The 23,893-nt window shown below is 37.9% G+C and overlaps 1 protein-coding gene across 7 annotated transcripts in view; it reads left to right on the forward strand.

Annotated features, from left to right (window-relative positions):
* The window catches only part of NRXN3 (neurexin 3), a 961,828-nt gene that overhangs the window by 712,837 nt on the left and 225,098 nt on the right, over positions 1 to 23,893 (forward strand). For all 7 annotated transcript variants that reach the window (XM_058828761.1, XM_058828777.1, XM_058828767.1 and 4 more), the window contains one exon: positions 4,447 to 4,628. In XM_058828761.1, the coding sequence (XP_058684744.1) occupies positions 4,447 to 4,628 (182 nt within the window). The remainder of the gene's footprint in view (positions 1 to 4,446; positions 4,629 to 23,893) is intronic.

The following is a 23,893-nucleotide window of genomic DNA, read 5'->3' on the forward strand; positions in this document are numbered from 1 at the left end:
GTATAAACACTGTAATACCTACCAAATGTTACATTTTCTTGGACACAGGGAAATGACTGTGTGTGCTGTTCTGTAGCTGATGCAAACACGGCTTTAGGTGACTTAGTAGATGCAAATAGGGAATTTGCAATCAGTTATTTAATGTGGGGAAATTCACAGGAGTGCAGAGCATAGAAGTTATAATTCATGCAGACATAACACTTGTTTTCTACTACTCTACTTTTACTTTATTACTTTACTTTTCTACTTTGCTGCAGTTGTACTATGTTGATTGAAAGAAACTTGTCCTTAAAATAGGTTTTCAAAGTATTTGGGTAATGATGAGTTAATGACAGGTGGTGATGCCAACTTAAATGGAATGTTTTTTAAAACACCTCACTTGTAGGCTTTATTTGCTGTGGCTTATAACCTGTGGCTTGTGACTTTTCTGATACAAGTTTTCCATGACAAGTTTTTGCCTCAAACTATTTTGTTTTGACTAAAGATGAATATTCTAACAGCTCTATTCATGAATATAACTAACAATTACATAATTTACCCAAGCTAGATGTGCAGACTGCATTGTCACATGTGTAGGAACATACCCATCTTTGATGTCTAAACACTAATGATAAAAGGTATGTAATTTCTGGGAGAAGTCAACTGCTAATCGTCCAACCCTAAGTTTTGTGTGTTTATAAACTTAGATGCTAAGCATGTAATGGTAGTCCTAGTAGCTTAAATCTGTAGGGAATATATAGCTCACTTTATATTGTTCAGTTTTCTGAGCTCCCAGGGCTCACCAAATTCTGCATGCAACATGTAGCTGAAAATATTCTACTTCCATTTGTTTTTATGTGTTGGTACAGTAAATCTGACCCAGGGCACTATGAAAAGTGCAATTGCTCACAAAACTGACTGGGAAAATAATTTTGTGTGCTTGTATCCTTGATTTTATTATTCTTCTTTTTCTTTTTTTTTTTGTTTTTCACAGTATTGTTTGAATTTAGTGTTATATAGTTGAAGTGGTGAAACACGGTAACAGTACATTGTAATGCAATGAAATTAATCAGTTCTTTGGGCTTTTCTATTGTTAGGGCACAGTTGGTGTTGTCTTTATAAAAGGAGTTACATAATGAAACTTTTAACAGTGAGGAAAAACTAGTGGCTGCTCTTTAAGAGTGTATACTCCTGTCTGTCTTGAATAGAAAGTATATTGGGAAAAAATATGTATTCTTGTCTAATAAAGAGGACTGTAACAAAGCTTAGGTGCAAGAAGATCTCAAGATAAACAGACGTGTATTTCACCAGGGTTTTTTTTTTCATCAGAATACTTTGGTTAATTATTCTACAATTCTCTGCAACACCACAAAGAAAGGATAATGGTTGATTTAAGATCAGGAGGGACTGCTGGAGGTAAACTGGTCTAGCCAGCTTACTCATACAAGATTAAAGCAAGTCCAATCCAATAGAGTTGTCCAGGCCATTTCAAGTTCTGGTGAAGCTGAAATCTCCTTTCCTGAAGTTCAGGGTTATAATTTTCGTGGTTTTTTCAATTCTCCTGAACTTTCAAACTCTATAAACGCATGGTTGCTGCAGTCAAATAGAAGTATTTTATTCAAGTGTGTTTGTGTTGCATGGTTGGGCTGTTTTTGTTATCTTTTTATGTGATTGCAATGTGGTACTAACTCTTGTTATACTTTTACTTGATGCACCTTAAGCTTTCAGACTGGAATGACTATTTTGTTCATAATTTTGGGGAAAAAAATATACAGGCACAATGTTAATATGCATCTCTTTCCAAAATTGTCGATGGATATCCCATTTGTCCTCAAAAAGTTGGTGAAGGGAAGGGACATTGATGTATCCAACTAATATTTTTACATGCAGCTACACAGAGATAAAGCCCCATCCCTCATTATGCATCTCATTATTTTCTGATCAGGAAAATAAGCAAGCTACTACTGGCCATCAGACTGCTGCTTGCAGGTCTGTTTGGGTTAGTGCTGCTCTGGTTGTTGCATCTGAATTATCTTTCTTTCAAGAGCTCAGTGCCTTGCCAGAATACATGATTGCAAAATGCAGCACGGTAAACCCCTGGCATGTTTAAGGTGAAGTTGGGCAGGGGAAGTCCAGAACTGAGTTGACATTCCCAGCTGAACCAGCGTATTGCATGTCTTCATGAAGCATTATGTAGAGCCATCTCAGGGAAAACTGGAATAAGACCCAGCAGAGGCAGATTTATACTGTGCTATTTTTAGTGTTTCTGATCCTTAGGAATCTTGATTCCACAGTACCAAATTTCTAATTATTGTCAGGCTAGGCTTAGAATCAAAATCTGTGCTCTGTGAGGAGAAAATAAGATCTGTTCAAGTAGTTAAGTCTCATGAAAGGTCTGTGAGGACATAATTGGTTCTAATTGGGTCTCATTGGAATACTGACATGGTCTACCTGCAGCCAAATGACTCTTAGAGAGGCAAAAAGTAATCTGTCTTCATAAAGAGTGAAGAACTCGCTTCCAAGCTTGTCTTTGCTGCTGAAAGGCCTGATAACCAGTACAAAGAAAAGGAGGAGAGATTGAAATTCAAGTGAGAGTAATTTTGAAAAGTGGGTTCTAATTTCTGAAGCCATCAACAGTGAGTAAATCTACTTTTGCTTACAACATTGCTGTGCCTAGTTTTAGTCTGTAGTGCAAATACACACAAGTTATAGAACAAACGGATAAACTGAAGGAGCATATTTGTAGGGGGCTGCTGTTATACCCGAGCGTGGGAGAGGACATAGATAATTCACTACCTGGTCATCTCCAGCTGTCTTACCATAAGGTTGCAGACAGAGCTGGGGATGTATTTAAACGAACAGACAAATAAAACCTTTCTACACATCTTAAAATAGTCGTACACCCTCTGTCTGGAGTTTAAAGCTGAATGAGGATACTGGGTCTGTAAAATTATTCTTTCTCAAACTGAAATAGTGTACGTGCACAGTTCCAGAATGTGTTTTTTTAGTAATTCAGAATTATGATTTAAATTTCCTATGTAACCCTGATTTTGGACACATTTGTCTGAATTTACTGAGGGCATGTTCTGTTGGATGTGTACAGGCCTGGAAGGCAAGAAAGAAACATGATTCATTTTCACTCTGTCATTGAGTCAGCTGTTCACAAATAATTTCATTCCTCTGTGGCTAAGTTTTTGATGTCTGTTTTGTTAATGTGTTCTGAGATGTATATAGGAAGCCTCTTTAGCAAGGGAGAAGTGTATCAATTATTTCTACTAATGTGTAGCATTTATTTGGAATTCAGGTCATAGACAGCTTTAGTGAAGCTGCAACAGTAGACAAGTGTAGAAATTACTGTTATATGATCCTACCTGTTTCTGTAGCTATCTACTTTCACTCTGTGCAGGGTTGTGTGATCCATATTGCTGATTGGTACAGTGCAAAAAAAAAAAAAAAAAATTCTCAGTTATATTTTCACTCAGATTAGAAAATGTACCCGGTAATTGCTTGCACTTTCTACATATGTTTTATCCTTGTTGCAGTAACAGAAGCTGGTTATTTCTGCTTATTATTCTGTAACCATTGTAATAGTGCTCAGAAAAATGAGGCACAGTAAGTGGCTGAAACATGGAGGAGTGTTGTTCCTGTAGATTTGGACAGGACAGGAATTTTAGATATATTTTTCAAGAAGCTCGGGGGCCAATTGTATAACTGCTGAGTTATAAAATCTTGCTCCTAACTCAGACTGTTGAGTACAAGTCAGAATGTGAACTCCAAACACTTTTGCTTCTCAGCTTCCTCGCTGCAACAATAATTCCTCACTTGCATTTCTGCCTTCCTCAGCTCAGATGGTCCTCAGGGATGTGGGAGGACAGCATGTTTAGCATGGGAGAGGTTTGGTGTTGTCCTTAAAAACAAGGGCAAGGAACAAATTCCCAGGCTCAGGGGTGACAAGACAAATGGTGCTGGAAATATATGGACTAGATATCAAAAAATCTTGTGAAGTCTTGAGAAAAGTATAGTCTCCTACCACGTGTGAATAGTCTTTAGCTGAAGGCAAGTCCAACCTCAAGGAGAAATGCTAAATATTTCCTTTGAATCCCCTTACAAGATTGAATCCCATGCTTCTGGAACAGGAGTGTTTTGTGATTTTTTTCCTCTGAACAGCAGTGTCCTATCCAGCCTTGTCTGAGGTATTAGCACTAATGAAATCATTCATTCTTGATAAGCTGTCTTGATAATCTTTGATAAACTCTTCACTTATCTTTGTCTTAAATTCTGCTTGTCTTTATTGTGGAACTAATAATGTACTTCATTGGGCCTGGCCAGCAGGATGCATTGATTTCACCCCTGTAACAAATGAAAGCTTGTGCTTGCTTAAGTTGTTCCTCTCCGAAGTCACAGTATTACTACCAGACTTGGCAAATAAGTAACTAATACATTTTTCTTTGGCTTTGTATCTTGTAGCTGGTGCCACATATATATTTGGGAAGAGTGGAGGTCTCATCCTGTACACCTGGCCAGCTAATGACAGACCAAGCACAAGGACGGACCGTCTTGCTGTGGGCTTCAGCACAACAGTGAAGGATGGCATTCTTGTCCGGATTGACAGTGCCCCTGGGCTGGGTGATTTTCTGCAGCTGCACATAGTGAGTACAGACAGACCCATGTCTCTCCCAGACCTGGCTTTCTCCTGACTGGATATGTGTTTGAGGAAAACTGTTACTCTGAAATACCACGTGTCATAATCTGTACTTTCTATGTCTTCAATTCTCATCAGATTAAACTGCCTGTAGTAGTTCTTTAGGGTTTTGCGGAGTTAGAGAATTAAATCTTGATGCCAGGAGTAATTAGGGAGGGAGGAAACAAATAAAACAAAACTCAAAAGCCTTATGTGATTCAATAGTAGGATTTATTCAAAAAGTGAAGAAACATTTTGCATCAGTGGTAGTCTACTGATTCATATGCACAGTCCTGAATACAGCTGAATTTATGGTGAAGTATTACTATTCTTGGAAGGCAAAGAATAAAAGGGAATGATAGGTTGTTGGTTTTTTCTTCACAAAGAAAGTTAAGTGAGAACTGAGCAGATCCTCAAGCTGATACAGCTGATGCTTGCTTTAGCAGGGTAGTTCAAAAGAGTAAGAATTTTGTTAGTGCAACATAGCTTTTCAAGAAAAAAAAGCAGACTTTTGTGAGAACTTGAGAGAAGGGGGTTTTAGGACAGTTGAATTACTTGAGAAAATGAGAACACTAGGACTGGAAACACTTGGAGTTTGTTACTTTATGTGATTCTTTGGGAGGAGAAAAGACTGCTCTGTTTCCATCTGGCAAATAGCCAAGAGGTTTAGTAGAGGTAGAGGCTGGTTATGTTTCTTGATGTTCAGATTGTTTGCAATGTATTATGCATTAATTCATAGTGGAAGGGAAATTGGGCCATTTGCAAATTTTGAATGAGCTGGGGATATGTTGACATTTCAAGGAACCTTGAAGATACAAGCAAACAGGAAGGAATGCCAGGGGCCAAAACAGACCTAATGTGAAAGACAAAGGGCTTTAATCTGTTGCTAGAGTTTGCCATACTCAGAATTATGTTGAAGCACTGGGTATATTGCAGGGTGTTTCTGAAACAACCAGAAACAATGTTTTAGTACTCATTGTAAGCATATTAATTAAAAAAAAAAAAAAAAAAAAATAACAGAAGAAAATAATTGCTTTCTCTTTCCAATCAGTTTTGGAAAAGAAAATAATGAGAATTTTTCAGCTTCTTTCCCATATTTTTTTTTTCAAACTACTTTGTATGGAGTGGTGCTAGTTTCAGATTATTTTAGATATTTAAATATCTGAAATATCTGTAGAAAAAATCTGATTGTGGTTGATATTATTGCCAAAAGTTCAGTTGAATGCTTCCTGTGTAGTTTGGCCAATTTTATCCCTGAAAGCTGTTCACTAGCAGTAAATATAGAACTAGTTCATCTTTAATTTCTCTTGTTCTTTTGTGGTCAGGATGGATTAGGAGGATTTGCCAGTCATTCATGAGGAGCAAAGGCATGCTGCTGTGCTCTTCTGGGTATGGTATTACTGTTCATCATATACATCACTGACTCTACCTAACTGTTCAAATAAAGAATGTGATCTGAGTCTCACGCTGTGACATGCAATAGGAAAGTTGAAGAGGAACTTTTAAAGTGTTATTGACTTCTTGAATGTCTGTAAGACTTTGTTATCTCTGGTTTATTGTTCAAAGAAATAGAAGCGAGCTTACATCAGAATTATTTTGGAAAAAAATTAAATCTGAAGTTAAAGGTGCGTCTTGAAATGACACTTAAAATGCAAGACCAGTTAGGATCTCTCAGCAAATTGCATGCAAACTTTTCATGAGATGAAGGTCTTCTGTAACTTTCTGGAACTGTTTGTATTTTACTTTTCTAAAACCAAAATCTCTTTGAGGAAAAATATTTCTGCCTTTCCTAGGCTGAGTAAAGGCTGAGCATTAACAGGGTTACATTTTTGTACCCAAGAAAGTAGAAAGAATGGGGTTTCCTTAAGACTAACCCACATTATTTTGCAAGCAATATATCAGCAGAGACTGTAGACCATGAAAAAAAGTGAGTGATCTGCTTCAATATTTTATCTTGTGTTTTGCTTTATTTTTAGCTGCCTTTACTGATGTAACAGTTATGGTTTTCTCTTAGGATGATTCACCACATTAGACCACCTTTTTTATTCTCATATAGAGCCCCAAGTTTGTCCAAGTTTAATTTTTGTGAATATAAATAATTTTCTCTGCCATATCTTGGCTGTGTTTACATGGATGTCTGTTTAGAACAGTGCTTTTACTCCTGCCTTTCCAGGATTTCAAGCAGTGTAGAGTAGGTCCTTGAGTTTGATATAGCTCTTGGAGAATACCAGAAGTGGTTATGCAGTTATCAGTCCCAAAGTATTTAATGCCCTCGTGCCTCATTTCATTCATGAAATGGCAAAGAACTGTTTACATTTCTCCTAATTTAATTTACAAATTATGAGCTCCTACAAACTGGTATAAAACACATATTCAATCAAAGGTGTTTCATAGTGAAGCAACCAGTGGATCAGCAAAAGGTGAAATGCGACAAGGGCTTCTTTGTTGAAGCAAGAAATTATTTATAAAATGGCTAAGTGCAGGAGACAACATCTTGTATAACACATTTAGCTGAGGAAGTGAACAACTAATGAATGAGAGTGACTAGACTGCTTGCTGGTAAGGGGAGAGAATTAAGATGAGCTTTCAAGCAAAAGATTATATTGTCTATATCCTTAGAAGGTCTAAAAGAAGAAACTGTCGAGAGACATTTTTTATCAAGACAAATCTAGCAACCATCCTGAGGTAGTGTTCTGCAGGTCTCCTGTGATTATAAAAACATATAAAAACTGTCTGAATGTAGCTTTTTTTCTAGGAGTAAGTTTTCTGGCAAAGACTCCTGAATATATTGTCTTTAATAGGTACCACCTGGGAATTAATGCATGCTTGAAACCATGACTGCTAACCTCCTAGGCAAGATGGAAAATGAGCCAAATGAGGGACTGGAAGAACTGTTCTGCTTTAATGTTAGTGTGTGAAAATTCACTGTAACCCTTCCTTCATGTCATCATATATATCTTTTATAAACACTTGTTCCTGTGATTTGTCAATTCTTGAAGTTCAGACTAACTAGATAACGGATACCTTTAACTTAGATTGCATTCTATTTTAGGTAATTGGGATTGGCAAGAAAATCCTCATTTAAGATGTGACATATATGTACATATATCACAGTACCTTAAAAAGTGTCCTACCTCCCCTTTCTACAGTGGAGCAGGTTTCTGCTTAGCTGTGCAGGGCAGATAGAGTGCTGGCACCACAACAATTGGGGTGACAGTGCTGTTCCCTAGCAGCAGTGAGTAACTTAGGAGACTACAACAAGCACTGAGCTTTTGCATGACAAATAGGGTCTGAGTGTCTTACAGAGCACATCACAAGTGTTTACATACTTTCTATAATTATGTTATTAAATGCAAGTTTTAAGTCACATCTTCTTTTTCCTTAGCATGATATTAATCTTCAGCCATTGATGTCATCTTAATGGCACTCCATTTCGTTATGTTGATCACAAGAACTGGAGGTGGTAAAATTACCCTAAAAGCTAATCTGTAAGTTAAAAGACAAACCTTAATAAATTCAGAAGTCAGTGAGTATGCCATCAGTGCACTGGAATTTGGAAGGAAGCACAGCTGGAACAGCTAACCCAAATTGACCATAGTGACATTCCATACCATAAGATAACGTGCCTGGCAAAAAAATGCAGGGAAAGGAAGGGTAAGAGTGGATTCTGATGGTTTATGGCCTGTGTCTTTCCAAGTTGTGTGTTGAGGCCCTGCTTACCAGGAAGTGTCTCAACATCTGCCTGTTAATGGGAAGCAGTATGGTTTTACTTCACTTATTAAACTTTATCTCCATCCAAAAGTTCTCTTACTTTTGCTTCTCTGATTTTCTCTGCATCCCCACTGGGGAGCAGTAAGTGAATGAGAAGTTTGGGGGGGGCTTAGTTTCTAGGCAGGGTCAAGCTGTCATACATAGTCTTGACTGGAAGAGGGCCTCTGTTCTGGATCATGTACTTTGAAAATAGTGAATGTATTATAGGCTACCATGTGCAGATCATCTGCACAAAAAAAATGGACTATAATATAGCTGCTTTCCCAGTCTATTGGGTTTATAGAATAAAAAAATCCCCATAGCAAATATATTTGATTTTAGGGTTGTTATTTTGCCTGAGAGAGGCTATATCTGAATGAGTCTCAAATCTGAGATATGCATGTCACTGGCTGTTTCGCCAGCTGCTGTAAAACTGCCAGGGAGCCTGACTTTTTTTTTTTTTTAGTGGAAACGTTCTATTTAAATACACAATTATCTTGTCCCAAAATGCTCTCAGTTTTTTTCCTGTCCTTTCCTAAACTCCTTTGGTCTCTGAAGTCCCATGTGTTTGTGCATGCTGCATTTATTATTCCCTAAAGCACACAAGAATTAGTAAAGGAAAACTAATTTGAAGATGAGAAACGGACTTTCAGTTTCCAAGCCAGCTTTAAAACATTTTATTGCTACTTCTTTTCTTATTTTTAGAAGGTGATTAATAATCCAGTTTTGATGTGTTTTAACTAGTTCATGCTGCACACAGGAATGGTCCATTTATTGTTATCGCCTAGCTCTTAAGCAGGAGTCTCTGGTAGGAGGCCGTGAGTTGAGACGATGAACATTAGGGAGTTTTTCATCCTGGTGTGCCCGTTCAGGGCTGGCACCGTTTGGCACTGAGCCCCATCCAGTTATCTCCGTGACCTTTAGGGCTTGGTTCCCTGCTCTGCCGCCGGTGTCTGCACAGGTGTTTTAGTGAGCGCGCGGCGCTGAATGCAGCGGTGCGGGAAATGGCGCACCGATGTCCTGTGGCTAAAGATGATGGATTTTGGATTCCTAGCTCCGGTCAGGCAGCATGGAAGCTCAGTGCTTTGATACAGGGATTCATTAACTCCTCTCTCAGTGGCAGTTTGTGCACAGATCCTAGTGTTTTTGCAGTTGTCATTGAATGTTGTGGAATTGATTGGAGACATGGCAGAAAGAGTTGGTAGGGCAATGTTGGCGTGAATGGTAAAATTGCTAATCAGACCATAAGTTAGCATGATTAGAGTCACCAATCTGAAAATAATTTGGGGAGTTTGGCTCTCAGATCTGTTGAATTCAGCTGGACAGCAGAGAGTGAAAATGTAGAATTGGAGGAGATAGAGGACAGACACTCAGTGGGGAGTTACATTTTGGTAACTTTCTGAAACCTGTCTTTAAGATAAGGGCAACTAAATAATGTAACGTAAAAGACAGAGCTTTGCTGAGTCACAGAAGCATCTACTAAGATCATAGTGGTTTGGCACAGTGGACAGCATTTTTTCAGAATACATATCTGACACTTTCAGTGTTGTACATCTGACAAAGGCACTAGTATTTCAGTCTAAGTGCAGAAATAAAAAAAAATGCTCCTAATTAGAAGCAAATGGGAGAGCTCACAAGAAAGATTTGTCCTGAAATATGCAGCCCTGTTTAAAATACATTCTGGAGCTTTAAAGTTGCTTATTTTGTCCAGGTTTGTCTTAGGATTCGTTGTGGTTGTGTGAATTGCTGTTAGATGTTAATCAAATCTCAGAATACCTCACAGTATCTCTCCAAACACCCTCTATGGCAATAAATATTATGCTATTGTTTGTCCTTGTACACTGTACAAACAAATACCGTGGTTTGCTTGATATTTATTTTACTCTCTCTTTTGACTGTAGTGTTTAGGTAGAATATGTCATCTAGGGCAGTATAATATATCATAGTTTAAATAAAACCTGAGATTAATTGCTTTTCCTGTTTTGCAGTAATTTCTCTTGATATTTCAGAACTAATAATTGGGATTTTCAAATTTTGTCACACAGTCTTGTCTGTGAGTGAATAAACAAAGAAATATTAAGAAAACTTTTTTGGTGAGAAAATTTCTATTCTGCTTCTTAATATTTTTCTTTTAAATAATAAATACAAAGGAATTGAAGTAATGTGAAGATTTTTCTGGCTGAGTCAAAGAAATAAGACCATCTCCAGTGAAGTTCTTTGCTTGAAATAACCATGACTCAAAGGATATAAGTGTGAGATTTTCAGTACTCATTCTAAAAGAGACTAAAATCTTCCATATTTGCAGATTCTACCAATTGGCAGTATCAATTTTTGCCTTTTATAAGAAGCTTTAAACTTATGAGCTTATTCAGACCAACCGATCTTCTGTATGCTTGGATAAATTGCACTAATAGGTTCTAAATTAAATCTGTTTGCAATTAAAGCCTTTATCACCTTCTCTGTGGTTGCATCAAAAAAGTAAAATAAAATTCTTGATCTTCATGTTAATGGGTAGCAGCAGGGTACAATAATAATTCACTGCACATTTAGACATACTGAGTGCTACTCAAAAGCAATTAAACAAGGGCAATTGTCAGTATAATTTACCCCAGCTTGGTATCTGATGTAACCTTCTCATCAAAGGTTAACAACTGTTTCATACTACATCAGCTACAGCAAAATGAATTGTTTCTCTATTAAGCCTCTAGGAAGAACATCCTAAACAGGAACATATTATGAGGGGAAAAAATATGAACTCGATCTAATCCAAGCAATATTACACATTGTTTGCAGTATGACTTGAATTTTATGGGGTTTCAAAACTCAATGCAGGGAGAAGTTAACTTGATCATTGATAGGCAGCTGACTGAGATTAAAGTAATCTGTTCTAGAGAACATGAAAGACTAGTTCTGCACAGTTTTATATGGGAAATTAAGGGCAATTTTGCCTTTTCCTATTCTACCAGGACACTGTAGAGACAATTCTGAGGAGAAAATGCACTGGAATTTAGCTGAAACTCTAGCATTCAAATCCTTGTGAGTGTCTCTCACCATAAGTTTTCAAGGAAGAGCCACAGTTCCTATTCAGAAACTTTGCTCTAACAGTTATTCTAATGCCTAAAACATGCTTTTACAAGTAATTTTAGAACAGCTATACAAACACAATACATCACCATACCTCTTTAAAAGGTAAACAGACATGCTTATGAAATGAGAAAATTGAGGCTTTAGAGGTTAAATGATGTAACTATGGCTGGCTCTGAACGTTCATCTTCTCTTAAATCAGAAGTCTTCAAAGTGCTCCCTTCTCCCACCCCTGAGAGGTTTAGTACCAACAGCCAGGGCAAGGTAGTGCCCTGGGAAAGCTGCTGTTGCCCACATATCTGAGAACTGATTTTACAGCACCAGGTGCTGTGTGGTGTAGTTGTTGTTGCTTGTTTTTCTCTCGAAGCGTGCATGGAGCCTGAGCTCGCTTAGCTTGTGTGTTGTTGGGATCAAGGCAGAAGTGGTGTTATTTGTGCTAATAATCCTCTCCCATTAGTTAACCTTTCAGTACATAAAGCATGATTGAACTGAAGGATTCCTGCTGGTTTGAAAGGCTTTTATGTTAAATACATGATACAGGCATTTTCTTCTTCCACCTGCTTATGTAAAAGTGGGATAGTGGGATGAAGGAACTGTAAAGATTTCAACAGTCTGAAAGCAAGTTGAAGTAAAGCTTATGTCGTGTGAATATTCTTTTAAGTGTCTTGGCATACCTTTTTTTCTGATGCATTTAAATTCTTGGTGCTTTGTTTAAACAATTTCTAGCCTACAGAAAAAGACTGCCTCCTATAACTGGTATGATTTGGGACAGTGCAAAGCATTAACGGAGCATATTTTTGCCTATACCTGATAGCCAAGTATATTAGTAGCTGACTGTCCAAATTTACTTTCAGTGCAAACAGCCCTTGTTTTAGCTTATTCTTGTCAGAAACTGTTGTTTAGAGTGTAGTTTCTGGAAGGTGGGTAATAGCAGCCAGTAAGTATGAAAAAGAAAAGTATCTTATACTGACTCAGACGTCCTTTGCTATCTTAACATGTCTCTTTTATTGTATTATTTTTATAAAATCTCATATGAAATCCGGTACAATGTGCAGGATTTCAGGTTTTGGATCATTAAGCCCTTTTAGTATGATACTGCTCAGCCTTAAAGAAATGGTGGGATTAATCAGTTTTGCAGGGAACCATGTTCATGCTTCTAATCTGCTATCTAAACTAGCAATAGGAATAGATCCAATAACTTTGCAGGCATTTCTCCCTTTCTAAGGGGAAAGGGTCTGGACTGTATCTTTGGGTGCATTGCTAAACAGTTCTTACAAACCATCTTGTTATCAGCAGGTTATCCTTTCATAGAAAGTGTGTTGCATACCAAATATATTCAGAGAGACTGGGCCCTCAATGAACAGTGATCTCTTGCTGTAATTCAGGTGGGCATTGTACTGCAGCATGCAGGTTAAATAACAGTATCTTCCCTGCAGAACAGAGAGGTTAATACAGACTTTCAGGAGTAGCCACTGGATTTGTATTGTATGAGCTGGGCAGCATATGGAAAAAATTGGGATGTGCCTGAAGATATTTAAGCTATTGGACTAGGAGACTGTCAAGGAGAAGTAGGGGCTTCTTTTGGGTGTGATTTTCTGTGTGGTGTTGTACTACTATGCTGAAGCCTGTATATAAGTTTATACTCTGGGGCATCCATCATTCCAGGGATCACTGCTGGTACTTGCTTTTTCACCCTAACCATTTTGGGAAGGTTTGGCAAGAGGAATTTAGTCCATTATTCTGTTACACTTGGAAGGACTTTCCTGCAATGTGTTAAAAAATCTCACTGTACTGATTCTGTCCAGTTGTGAGACTAGAAAAATTTTCTTTTTGTATGAATTACTTGAAGAACTTGCAACTCTTTGTTTCTTTTAATGCCAAAAATTCTCTCTGTTTCTTTTAAAGCAAAAGTTTATTTCTTACTGTTGTGCTCCTGCACCATATTCTTGTCTTCCCTTGTCTGTGTTTCTGTGAAGGGAAGGAGGTTGTGGTTTCTCATTTATATTTCTTTAAAACTTAACTTCTGGTGAGCCAAATTAACTATAGTCCTCCTGCAATTGTTGCTATGTTGTTAACTGTTAATTGTTAATTAACAATTTAATTCACTAAATTAATTAGTTAATGGTTGTCAACTGTTAACTGCTGTTAATTGTTGCTAAGTGTTGTTAGCTACCTTAATTTTTTTTTCAAAAGAGATCAACTCAATTTTTGACTGGGATCTGTAGGTAAAAAGGCATATTGTTCCAAATATTTTACATGTTAGAAAATTTTTGAAACATACTCAAAAATCTTCATTAGTTTTTATTCTGATCAGAATTTTTCCTGTGTTTTCTTTCTGATGGGAAAAATCTCAGGTTTTGGGGCTTCACATACAGATGAGGTTTCCAGGGTTACTGGATGAGCATCTTGATTTAGGAACACATAACAGGGAAAGGATGGTTATCAAATCCAGTTCTCTACCCTCATAGCTGTACCATTGCACTCTCTTTTCTGGCTGTATCAGATCTACTTCATCCCTTCTGGTTTTCTGGTTTTGCTGTTTCTTTTTAAATGCTGCTCTAAAATCAATTTTTTTCCCAAGAGTTTAAAGTTTAGCTTATTTTAATTCCTATATGTATTTATACATGTCAATCTAACGTTCTTTTATTTTGTGCCAATGTCACCCTTCAGCTCCTCTCTGTTTTTTGATGTTTACCCATCAGTGGCATTTACAGAGAGTTGTATTGCCTGTGCTTTGTGTCAGCAACTCCCCACCAATCCCCCAGGCTCTTCTGAGCAATCTCTGTATTGCAATGGGTCATCATGAAGATATCCCAGGACTAATGCAAATTCAAACACACAAGTCCACAAGCTGCAGCTCAGGCAGGTTTTGCTGCTTTTACACCTGAATGATCAGCTGTGTTTGGGAGGATTTATCCATGCAGCGGCAGCACTAAATCCACATTTCTACTTTCTTGTAGACCCAAGTTGGGTCTTTGTAAACCATCCAGGGTATCTTCAGTTCTGAGCTTGGTTAGCTGTGTAGACACAGCTGGGTGCGTCTGCACATAGATGTCATCCAATCACATCTGTTCCAAATTCCTTTTACAGCAGTGCTGGGATCACTTTAAAGGATGTCTTCTCAACTAAAGCCTTTCAGTTCCCTCCCAGTGTGGTGGTACTCATCATAATGTAATTTCTTATTATATGTAATTAATTTCCTAGAACTTATTTTTCCAGCTATCAGTGGCAACTGATATTAAATTATAATGCTGGGTTAGAAGGCAGAGGGGTTGTTTTCTGGTTTTCTGTTGTCAGACTAGGAAAGAAGGTATTTTGACACGTTAGATGACATGTTGACCCAGTTTATAAAACCTTTATCAGAGAGATCATCTTGTGATACGTACTCTGCAGCCTTGCAGTGATTCCCAAGATGGCTATTACTGGGCTTGTGAGCTTGTGAAGAGAGAGTGGTAAATCTGGCCGTTGAGATAATTGAAAAGAGATCACTTGTAATGTGAGCAGTGGCACTGGGGGATGATTGCTGCCCTTTAGGGAAAGCGGTAATACATATGTTGTTGCATGCAATTTTGAAGCAGGGCACCCAAAACTGATTTACTTTGGCCATGTCTTATCATCCCTTGATCAGTTAGCTGCACAATGTATTTCCTGCTTGCCCTACTCCTATCATCCTCCTATCAGAAGTATTTGTCAGCAGGCTTATTTATTTCCTTAATGGAAGACAGATTACAAAACTGGGTGTGAAAAGAAGCTAGGAAGAGATTTATAGAGGCATAAGGAATTTTAATTTTAAAAACACAAAAACGGGCAAAACTAGGAACATGAGCTGCTTTGCCCACCTCATTTACATATTGTATAGTGCTTTCAGTATTGTTCCCTGCAAACACCTGACCTTACTCTGACACACATCATAATAACCAAAGCGATGATAATCCAGTAGATTTCTCGATATTGCTACTGTGAGATGTACATGGTGCCTGACTTGTTTCTTCTTTAAATTTTATTGTCTTCAATGAAATTGGCAAATTGTAATTTTAAACAGCTTTTAAATATATCAAGGTTGGTGGAAACTTTCTTCTATTTTTCCATAGAGGAATTGTGAGTATAAAATCCCTTCACTGGCATTCATAGGATTCACAGAATCACAGATTATTCTGAGCTGGAATGGATGCACAAGGATCATAATTTTCCACTCCTGGCCCTGCATAGGACAACCCTAAGAATAATGCCATATGTCTGAGAGCATTATGCAGTGTAGTATTTGGTTCATGATGCACCTTCCCCAGTGCTTACTGGAAGGAATTCCTGATTTGGAGCTACCTGTGAAGGTGGTGCTTGACAGCCACTGCATAGTTTCTGGTTCTTTGAACATGAAAAAAAAAAAAGTTAGCATGTTACAGAAGGTTTCTGGCTTTCACATTTGCACTTCTGTGTCAAAAGCTATCCTTTTGTGGGAGAATGAATTTCACTGCTTCTTTTCCAGAACTGCTGATACAATAAGTGGTTTTCGGGTTTGGGGGTCACTCATATTACCTGTGCAAGGCAAGGCCCAGAGAATACATTTGAGATAGTTAAAGAGCTCAAAGTTTTAACTGCTGAACATTGCTCAGTACTTTTTAAGAAGTCATTAAAAATTAATCTTGATGTGTTTTTTTTTTTTTACTCAAGTACAACCAGAACCATTTTTTTGTGCTTCTTGCCTATTGGAGTAGGTGATAAGTTCCTGAAACCAAGCAAATATGTGGCAGAGTGAGTTCATCTGCAGGGCCATGCTCTGTGGTGGGATTGTTGCATTTTGTCTTTTGTCAGGTGTGCTGGTTAGTGACATTGACTCTGTTCACTTGAATTATATTTTTGACAAATGGAAGAGTAGAAGGGAGAAGATTGCTCTTGTTACTTGCTTAAAATAAGAACAAAAAAAATTACATCCTCCATAATTTGGGACTTCTGGTTTGTCTTGCCTGGACTAAAGAGCCTGTGGTCCACATTTTACTACCAAACTGCACTATCTCAGGAGTATAAATTAGGTACAGAGATGACTAAAAATTATAGCTTAAGTGGGCAGATATCTCCAAAACTAAATTAAGCTGCTTCAAATTTGATGTATCCACAGATGTGAATGTGCCTTTTTTAAATACTACTGGGAGAACCAAGAGAGGATGTTATGCACCCATCTGAATTATTACCTCACAATGTAAAACCATGTATTGGGTGTAAACATGGGCAAGGTAGAAGCTGCAGAGTAGCTTCTGTGGGACAAGACCAAGGTATGAGCCATGCCAGATTTATTTGGCTTCAAAATGAACCCATTGAAGAACACAGCTGAGCCCATCAGCCAAGCTAGTGACACCTGTGGGAGCACATTCAGGAAAGGGCAGCAAAAGCCAAGAAGGGGGTGTGGTTTGAGGAAAAGGTGGTAACATCAGAGGTAACACCAATGTTGAAGTAGGAGGAGCTCCATGACACAGCAGATTATCTGCTGTAGCCTGTGGAAGATCCCCATGCTGGAACAGATGGATATTCCTAAAAAAAAAAAAAAAAGGCATGTGGAGAGTCCACTCTGGAGTGGAGCAGAAGTGTAGGAAAGAAGTATCAGGAGATAGGAACTGCTGTGTACTGACTGCAACCACCCCACCCATATTTGTTGCCTCACTGAGGGGACTGTATGTAGCTTGTGGTAATAAGAAAGGCTGGGGAGTGGAGTCTGCAGTGAGGAGTCAAGTTGAGCCTGAGAAAGGGGGTGGAGAGATGTTTTCCTTCTGATTTGATGTTGGTGTTTTTGTTTCCTGCTAACCAAACCAGTAAATAAATAAATATGCATTAATTAGTAGTAAATTAATTTCCCTCAAATGCATCTGTTTTGTCCCCAATAGTTATTGGAAAGTTATTTCCCTGTCTTTATCTTGAACCATGAGCCTTCTTGTTCCTAGTCTTCAGCAGAAGAGCAGACGAAGAAGGAGGGAAAGTGAGCAAGCAGCTGGGTGAGAATTTGGCTGCCAGCCAGGTCTAAGCCACAGCCTCTGCAAAGCATTAGGGGGACAGTTTTGAGCAAATGGGAGACTAAAATTCCTTCAGTTCTTTGAATTTGATTCAGGTTGGTAAACCTGAATCTGCTCCATATGGAATGGCTACATTTGACCCTAAAGAGTGCTTTGAATCTAAAAAGTCAAGATAGCTGAATGTGTCTGCCTCAAAGACAATAAATTTAGGCTTCAAGGTGTCATCACAGCATCTCATGCTGTCCAGGTTTGTGCTGCTTACGATTTGTGCCTGCTGCCTCACTTCCCATATCAGAGCTGCTAGCAGAGTATGGATGGTGTGCTTGGAAATGTGTTACAAGTACTGCCTCATACATTATAGAAAATTTGGAAGAAGCCATGGAATATAACTATAGTCCTTTTGAAGTTTAAAAGAAGATAGAACCCTCACAGGCTCTGGAATTAATTTTCAAAGTCTAAAAGGACTGCTGCTTGAAGGTAAGAAGGTGTTTTTTTGTAGTAATATAAACAACTCAGTTGTCTTACTTTTTCGAAAGTGCTTTGATTATTTTTGATAGAAATAGACTATTCTTTTGAGAATTTTCACTGAGATCAATATTAGATCTGAAGGTTTGTAATGACAATGTCTTACTAAAAACCCTGCTAGTTTTTGTTGTTGAATTTCTCTGTTACTTATGTCTTCTTTGTTTGACTGACAGAAGTATTTAAATGTGTTAAGACCAGCATGAAGAAGAATATCCTTTTAGCCTGTGTGTGTTCCAACTTACTGTCAGTTTCTGCCCCCGCATTTGGAGTGCTGGGAGATTCCGTCAGGCTTTGGAAGCTTGTTGAAGGGTTGACAAACAGAGGAGAAGTATGATTCAGTAGAGATGGAGTATAGTTATATTCAAAATATGTGGGTGAGGCAACAGTGGTGGTCCATTTAGAAGAATGAAATGGACATTTCTCAAAGATCCACTAAAAACTTGCAAGTTAAAGTCTAAAATGGTCTAGGACTTCCTGCAGCTTCATCTGAAGAAGAATGACAAAGGTCAGCAGAAAATTGTCTGCAAGGATTAATTTATTCAAAGTGGGAAGATAAAAAGAGATACTAGATTAGTACAATGGTGGGGTATCTTTTGTAAAATTTCTGTAAACTTTTGCCTTGGAGAGTGTTCTGTCTACACTGAACATTCAAGCAGGAATTACCTGAGGGTGAGTTTTCTCCTGAGGATAAAAGCTGAACTTTAAGACATTAAATATTACTAAAGTTAAAGTTGGTTCTGCAGATCTCTTATGCAAAAAGAAATAGGAAAGTTTCTGAATCATAAGGCATAATAATGCACATTCAAGAGTTTGGGGTTTTTTTAGGTAGGTTTAAGTTATTTTTTAATGACCTTAGAGGGGAATAATATGATATCCTTTTGCCAGTTCATGACAATTTTGTATACTGATTTATTGTAAAGTGGCTACTTCAGTATGTGATAGTATATAATAAACTTAAAATCATTCAGGTTAAAATTGATCTGTGATGATGCAAACCGTAACCCAAAAAAAAAATATTTAAGTTTTGAAAAATGGCAATAGAAAAATACCCTGCATCTAGCAGTTATGAAGAATCCCAGCGAAGGAAAAGACCAAGGTAATCATAATTTCCTCTGAAGACAAATTCTGTGTTGCATTTCCTAAGTCTTCTTCCCTTACTCTAAGCTAGCAAATGATGATGATTTTAGCACTTTGTATAAGTGATGATTTCACAACTGAGTAAGCCTTCATCTTTAACATGGCAATAAAATCTTAATATAAATTGTTGAAAAGGCATGTTTCTATTAACATTTCTTAATTAAACATTTTTCTTCAATGATAGATTTATTTTGCAAGGGAAATAAATTTCACGTATGTGAGGACAATTAATAGGAGCTCTGCTCTCATTTTCTGAAGATAATTTTCCCTGGTAATATTCTGACATCTTTCAACACTGTCTATGAGCATTCAACATTACCTGTCTGTGGCAAACTCCTGGTAGGTTCTTTATGTCATAGGATGCATACATTATGTGACTGACATATTTACTTTTAAAACAGCTGTTGGTGTAATTTTTCTTGATGCAAATGCAAACCTACATTAAAATCTTCTGTGTCTCATGGTTCAGTGCTTCATTACCAGCAACACTCGGTGACTCAGATGCAAGGCCAGAGTCCACTGCAATGCAGTGGTCAGGAGGGTTCTCTAGGTGTGAAGCAGTTTTGTCTTCTGTCTTTCATCACTTTGAATTTTTCTTTAGGAGTCTTCAGTCTGAAAATGTGTTTGATGTATTCCTCCTTTGCTTGTGGGGTCTAATTGTAGCCAGAGTGATGCAATTGCTAAGAAATGTCATCAGCCCTAAAAACTTACCACTGACTTATTAAATACTTCTGGATATGTGGAAAGAGAATAGTGGACCAACTGATTAATAATTGATAGCCTTCATTAATGGCTTCAGCTTTTCTAATTAACCTTCTGTTTCATCTGTAACATGTCTACATTTTCAGGTCAAGCACTCAGGGTGGGATACACTGAACTGTCAAAATGAAGTATGAAGTGATGTGTTGGGACCTCCAGAACAGGTTACATACAGTACTGGGAGACTGAGACAAGTTCTGTTTAAAATTCACTGTTGCACTCCAACTTCATTACATACTCTTCTAGTATAACTGCTTTTTGGATCAGTTCACCTGTAATGTTACAGCAGGTGGTTAAATGATAGAAAGGAGAATATTTGCTCATCTTAGAATCCTTTGTGGAAGAGCCTTGTGTGTGCCGTGAGAGGTGTTGGAATGCTTATGTTGTGCACAAACCTTTCCATGAAGCTTTGTGTCCAGCCCCATGCAGAGTATGCACAGTTACATTCGTCCTCACTGTTACATTTTGTTCTTCTGCTGACTATTCTCAAACCATTTGTGACTAGTTTCCATGTAATTTTCAAACTGCATGCTTTTAGAGAGTTATTCCTGCCCAGTACCCATGCACAGTAGACGTAAAGGAGTGCAAGGTCTGCTGCCAACTTGGGTTGCTGCTTACTAGGTGTCATTGAAAAGGAGGAAAAAAGATCTAGTAATTGCTGTGCCATCTTTCGTTTAATCTTACTGGGCTTCTTTTGTATTTGTCTAAAAGCAATCAATGACATTTTTTAATTTGAGTATAAATAAATGGGTTTTTTTAAAAGATAAAACCCCATGAAATGGATCTCAGGAAAACATACTTAGAGAACAATGAGCACCGTAGCAATAATAAGGAAATAGAGGAAAACAATGTATCAATAAAGGAAGACACATAAGGAAACACACATGGCAAAATAGTATCAAGAAACTGAAACAAATTCACCCTGGGAAAATGATGTGAATTCACAGTAATTATCACTCTCAAATTCAATCTAAGTTGAGTGTGACCAAAGCAGACTGACCCAAGCACAGTTTAATGGGAAATAGTTGATGCTTCAATAGCCTAAATGAAGAGCTGATTCAGGCACCATTCAGAAAGAAAGGCTGGTTGGAACTATTGACATTTCTGCTTCTCTCTGCAATTACAAGAAACATTATTGCCACCTCTTGGAAAATTATTAAAATAATTGCCATCCCTTTGTTCTCCTCCTTCGATGGCAATCACTGGGTGCCTGCTTTCTTCTGTGTCTTGATGTGTTATGCTTTGAATCTTTTTTTTGCCAGGGAAAAAGCTGGTCTCAGCATAATTGGGCCATTTCCCTGTCACAGTAGTTTCCTCTTGAATCTTGTTACCCGGCATGGGTTGTAGTGAGGTCAATCATATTCAGTCAAATGGCTGAGCAGATAAAAAGTGTGCAAGAACAAAGTACCTGCTGTCCATTGAGGTCAGAGTGAAAATGTGAAAGGAGAGTCTTGAGTAACGGAACGCCCTTGCTAGTTTTGGCAAAACTTTACCTACTTAGGACTCACACTCACCTGAATTTGGCCTGTAAAAAGAAAATTAAGTGACGTTGTGACATACAAGTCACCAGTCATTATCAGTAACATCATGCATAATGACTCCCTGATGGTCATTTCAAAATTTAGCATCTCTCTCCATACTCATTTGCTGTCACAGGCAAGTATTTGTATATATTCATGCAACATCATGGCATGGTACCACCAAACCAATGCAAGATGACCTTGCAATATCATACAAGTTGTTGCAACACCATAATGTAAAACTGTCTCATATTGATGTGGGGCCATGACCCAGCATAGTGATTATTGATTCAGCATTAGGGTTTGGGCTCATACCTGCTGTGCTGCTGCCATCATTATTGACTCAGGAGCATGAGGCAAGGTCATTCTATGAGATTACAGAACCCTGTTGAGATCCAGGCTCTTTGCATATTGATGCAATGCTGCTACCTGTTGTAGGCTATCTCTTAGTGGAGGTTAGCAAATGCTTGGAGCAAAGTTTCCTCTTGCTTGTAAATTGTTAATAAGACATTGTAGTTTGATTGTCCTCTATTTAGCTCAGATAGAGTTAATTTTCTTGCTAGTACCTGGTACAGTCCTGTGTTTTGGGTTCAGTGTAACAGTAACATTGATAATTCACGGATGTTTTAGTTGTTGCTGTGCATTGCTTACCTTAAGTCAAGGACTTCTCAATGTCTCATGCTCTGCCAGAGGGAGGGTGCACAAAAAGCCAGGAGGGAGCATGGCCAGGAGAGCTGACCAGAAATGCCTGAAGGAATATTCCATATTACAGAACATCATGCTCAGTATATAAAATGGGGGGACTTGGATGGGAGAGGACAATCCCTGCTGGGGTCAGCCTGGGCATCAGTCAGTGAGTGGTGAGCAATGGTATTGTGAATCTCTAGTCCTTTTAGGGAAAGGGGTTATTCCTCTCTCTTTTTGTTATCTTCCTTTTCATTACAGTTACAATATTTTTTTGTATTTTGCCTTACTTCAGTTCTTAAACTGTTCTTATTTGAACCCACAGATTTTGCTGTTTTCTAGTTCTCTTCCCCATCCCACTGAGGTGGGGGAGCTAAAAGTAAGTGAGCATCTGTGCAGTACTTTATTGCTTGCTGGGGTTAAACCACAACAGTTTAAGTATTATTATGTACTGATGTTAAAAGGTTATAAGCTCATCAGTACTCTGGCGAGTCAAGCTCTCATCTGTTGACAGTGTACCTCCATCTCTACTGTCACCACCAAGGCACACAAATATATTGGAAGATCATTATTAAAGAACAGATGTCTTAAAGTCAAGAGTTTCCATGGGTTTGGGGCGAATTTGTTCTCCTTAGTAAATGGTACGTTGATAAACTGTTTTGAGAATTTTGTTAGCACCAGGTGGTATATCATATTTTTACACAGAGTTCCTGTTTTAAGCTGTGAATGCTCAGTATTTCTGCAAATCATATCCTGGGGCCTATAGCTGGCAAGTAAAAATGAATAGTAAAACAATTCTATTCAGCTGTTTTAAGTATCTGACTATGCAAATACTCATCTCTTGTATGTGTAGTACTTCCTTGGCTTTGACTAAAACAAGCAAATTTTCCAAAAAGCTGAGATTCTACCATGGAACATCTCCAGGTCACAACAGGACTAGAATATTAATTGTAATTAATTTTTTTAAATTAATTCTAATTAATTTATTTTGCTGCTTGAACACAACACAATAACTGATGGGAATAATGTTGGGGTTTTTGTTGTTGTTGTAGCTGTAATGCCCTAAAGATCAAAGCAGGATTTGTATGTTGGCAATAACTTTTATTTGACCACCTAGCAGATGAATGTCTGGAAGCTGTTGGGGAAAGAGGTTTCCTTCTGAAAACTGTAGTATAGTAACATTTTTCTCCCTTTGGGACATGAAAAAAGGGCTTATATTTCTCTAAAACTTAATTTTCATAGCTGTACTGTGTATAAGTGTACTAAAGGATGTCACCTCACTCAATAAAGCTTCCCAAGGTTGTTAATGTTGTGAGCAATCGTGTGAGTTGAGAGAAATGATTGGATCATTTGCTCACAAATGTTTGTTTAAAGTATGGAAATGTTGTGGTTTGGGAAATCTTGGGGGCTATTCCTGACTCCAAAGAGGGAATTGTATTAAGAAGCAGATATTCTTTTGAAGCTAAAACTTCATGAAACAAACAACTTAAGGCAGACAGATAGTACTGGTGACTTCAGCCTAAACATTTTCATTTTTGCAATGGTAATAGCTTGAAATAAGTTATTTTAATGGGAAATGTCAAGTACCTATATTAGGAACAAGCCTGCTCTGTAATGGCTTTAATGTAGTAGAAGTATCTGTTATTCAACTTACCCCTCAATTAGGCTTTGAGTAGTCCTCATTAACGTAGTCCTCATTCAGAGGTTGCTTGGTAATATTGTTTTAGATAATATGATCTTGCAGAAGCATATGTCAAACACTGGATTATGCTATC

This window comes from Poecile atricapillus, chromosome 1 (genome assembly GCF_030490865.1).
Source record: "Poecile atricapillus isolate bPoeAtr1 chromosome 1, bPoeAtr1.hap1, whole genome shotgun sequence".
NCBI classification, from domain to species: Eukaryota; Metazoa; Chordata; class Aves; order Passeriformes; family Paridae; genus Poecile; species Poecile atricapillus.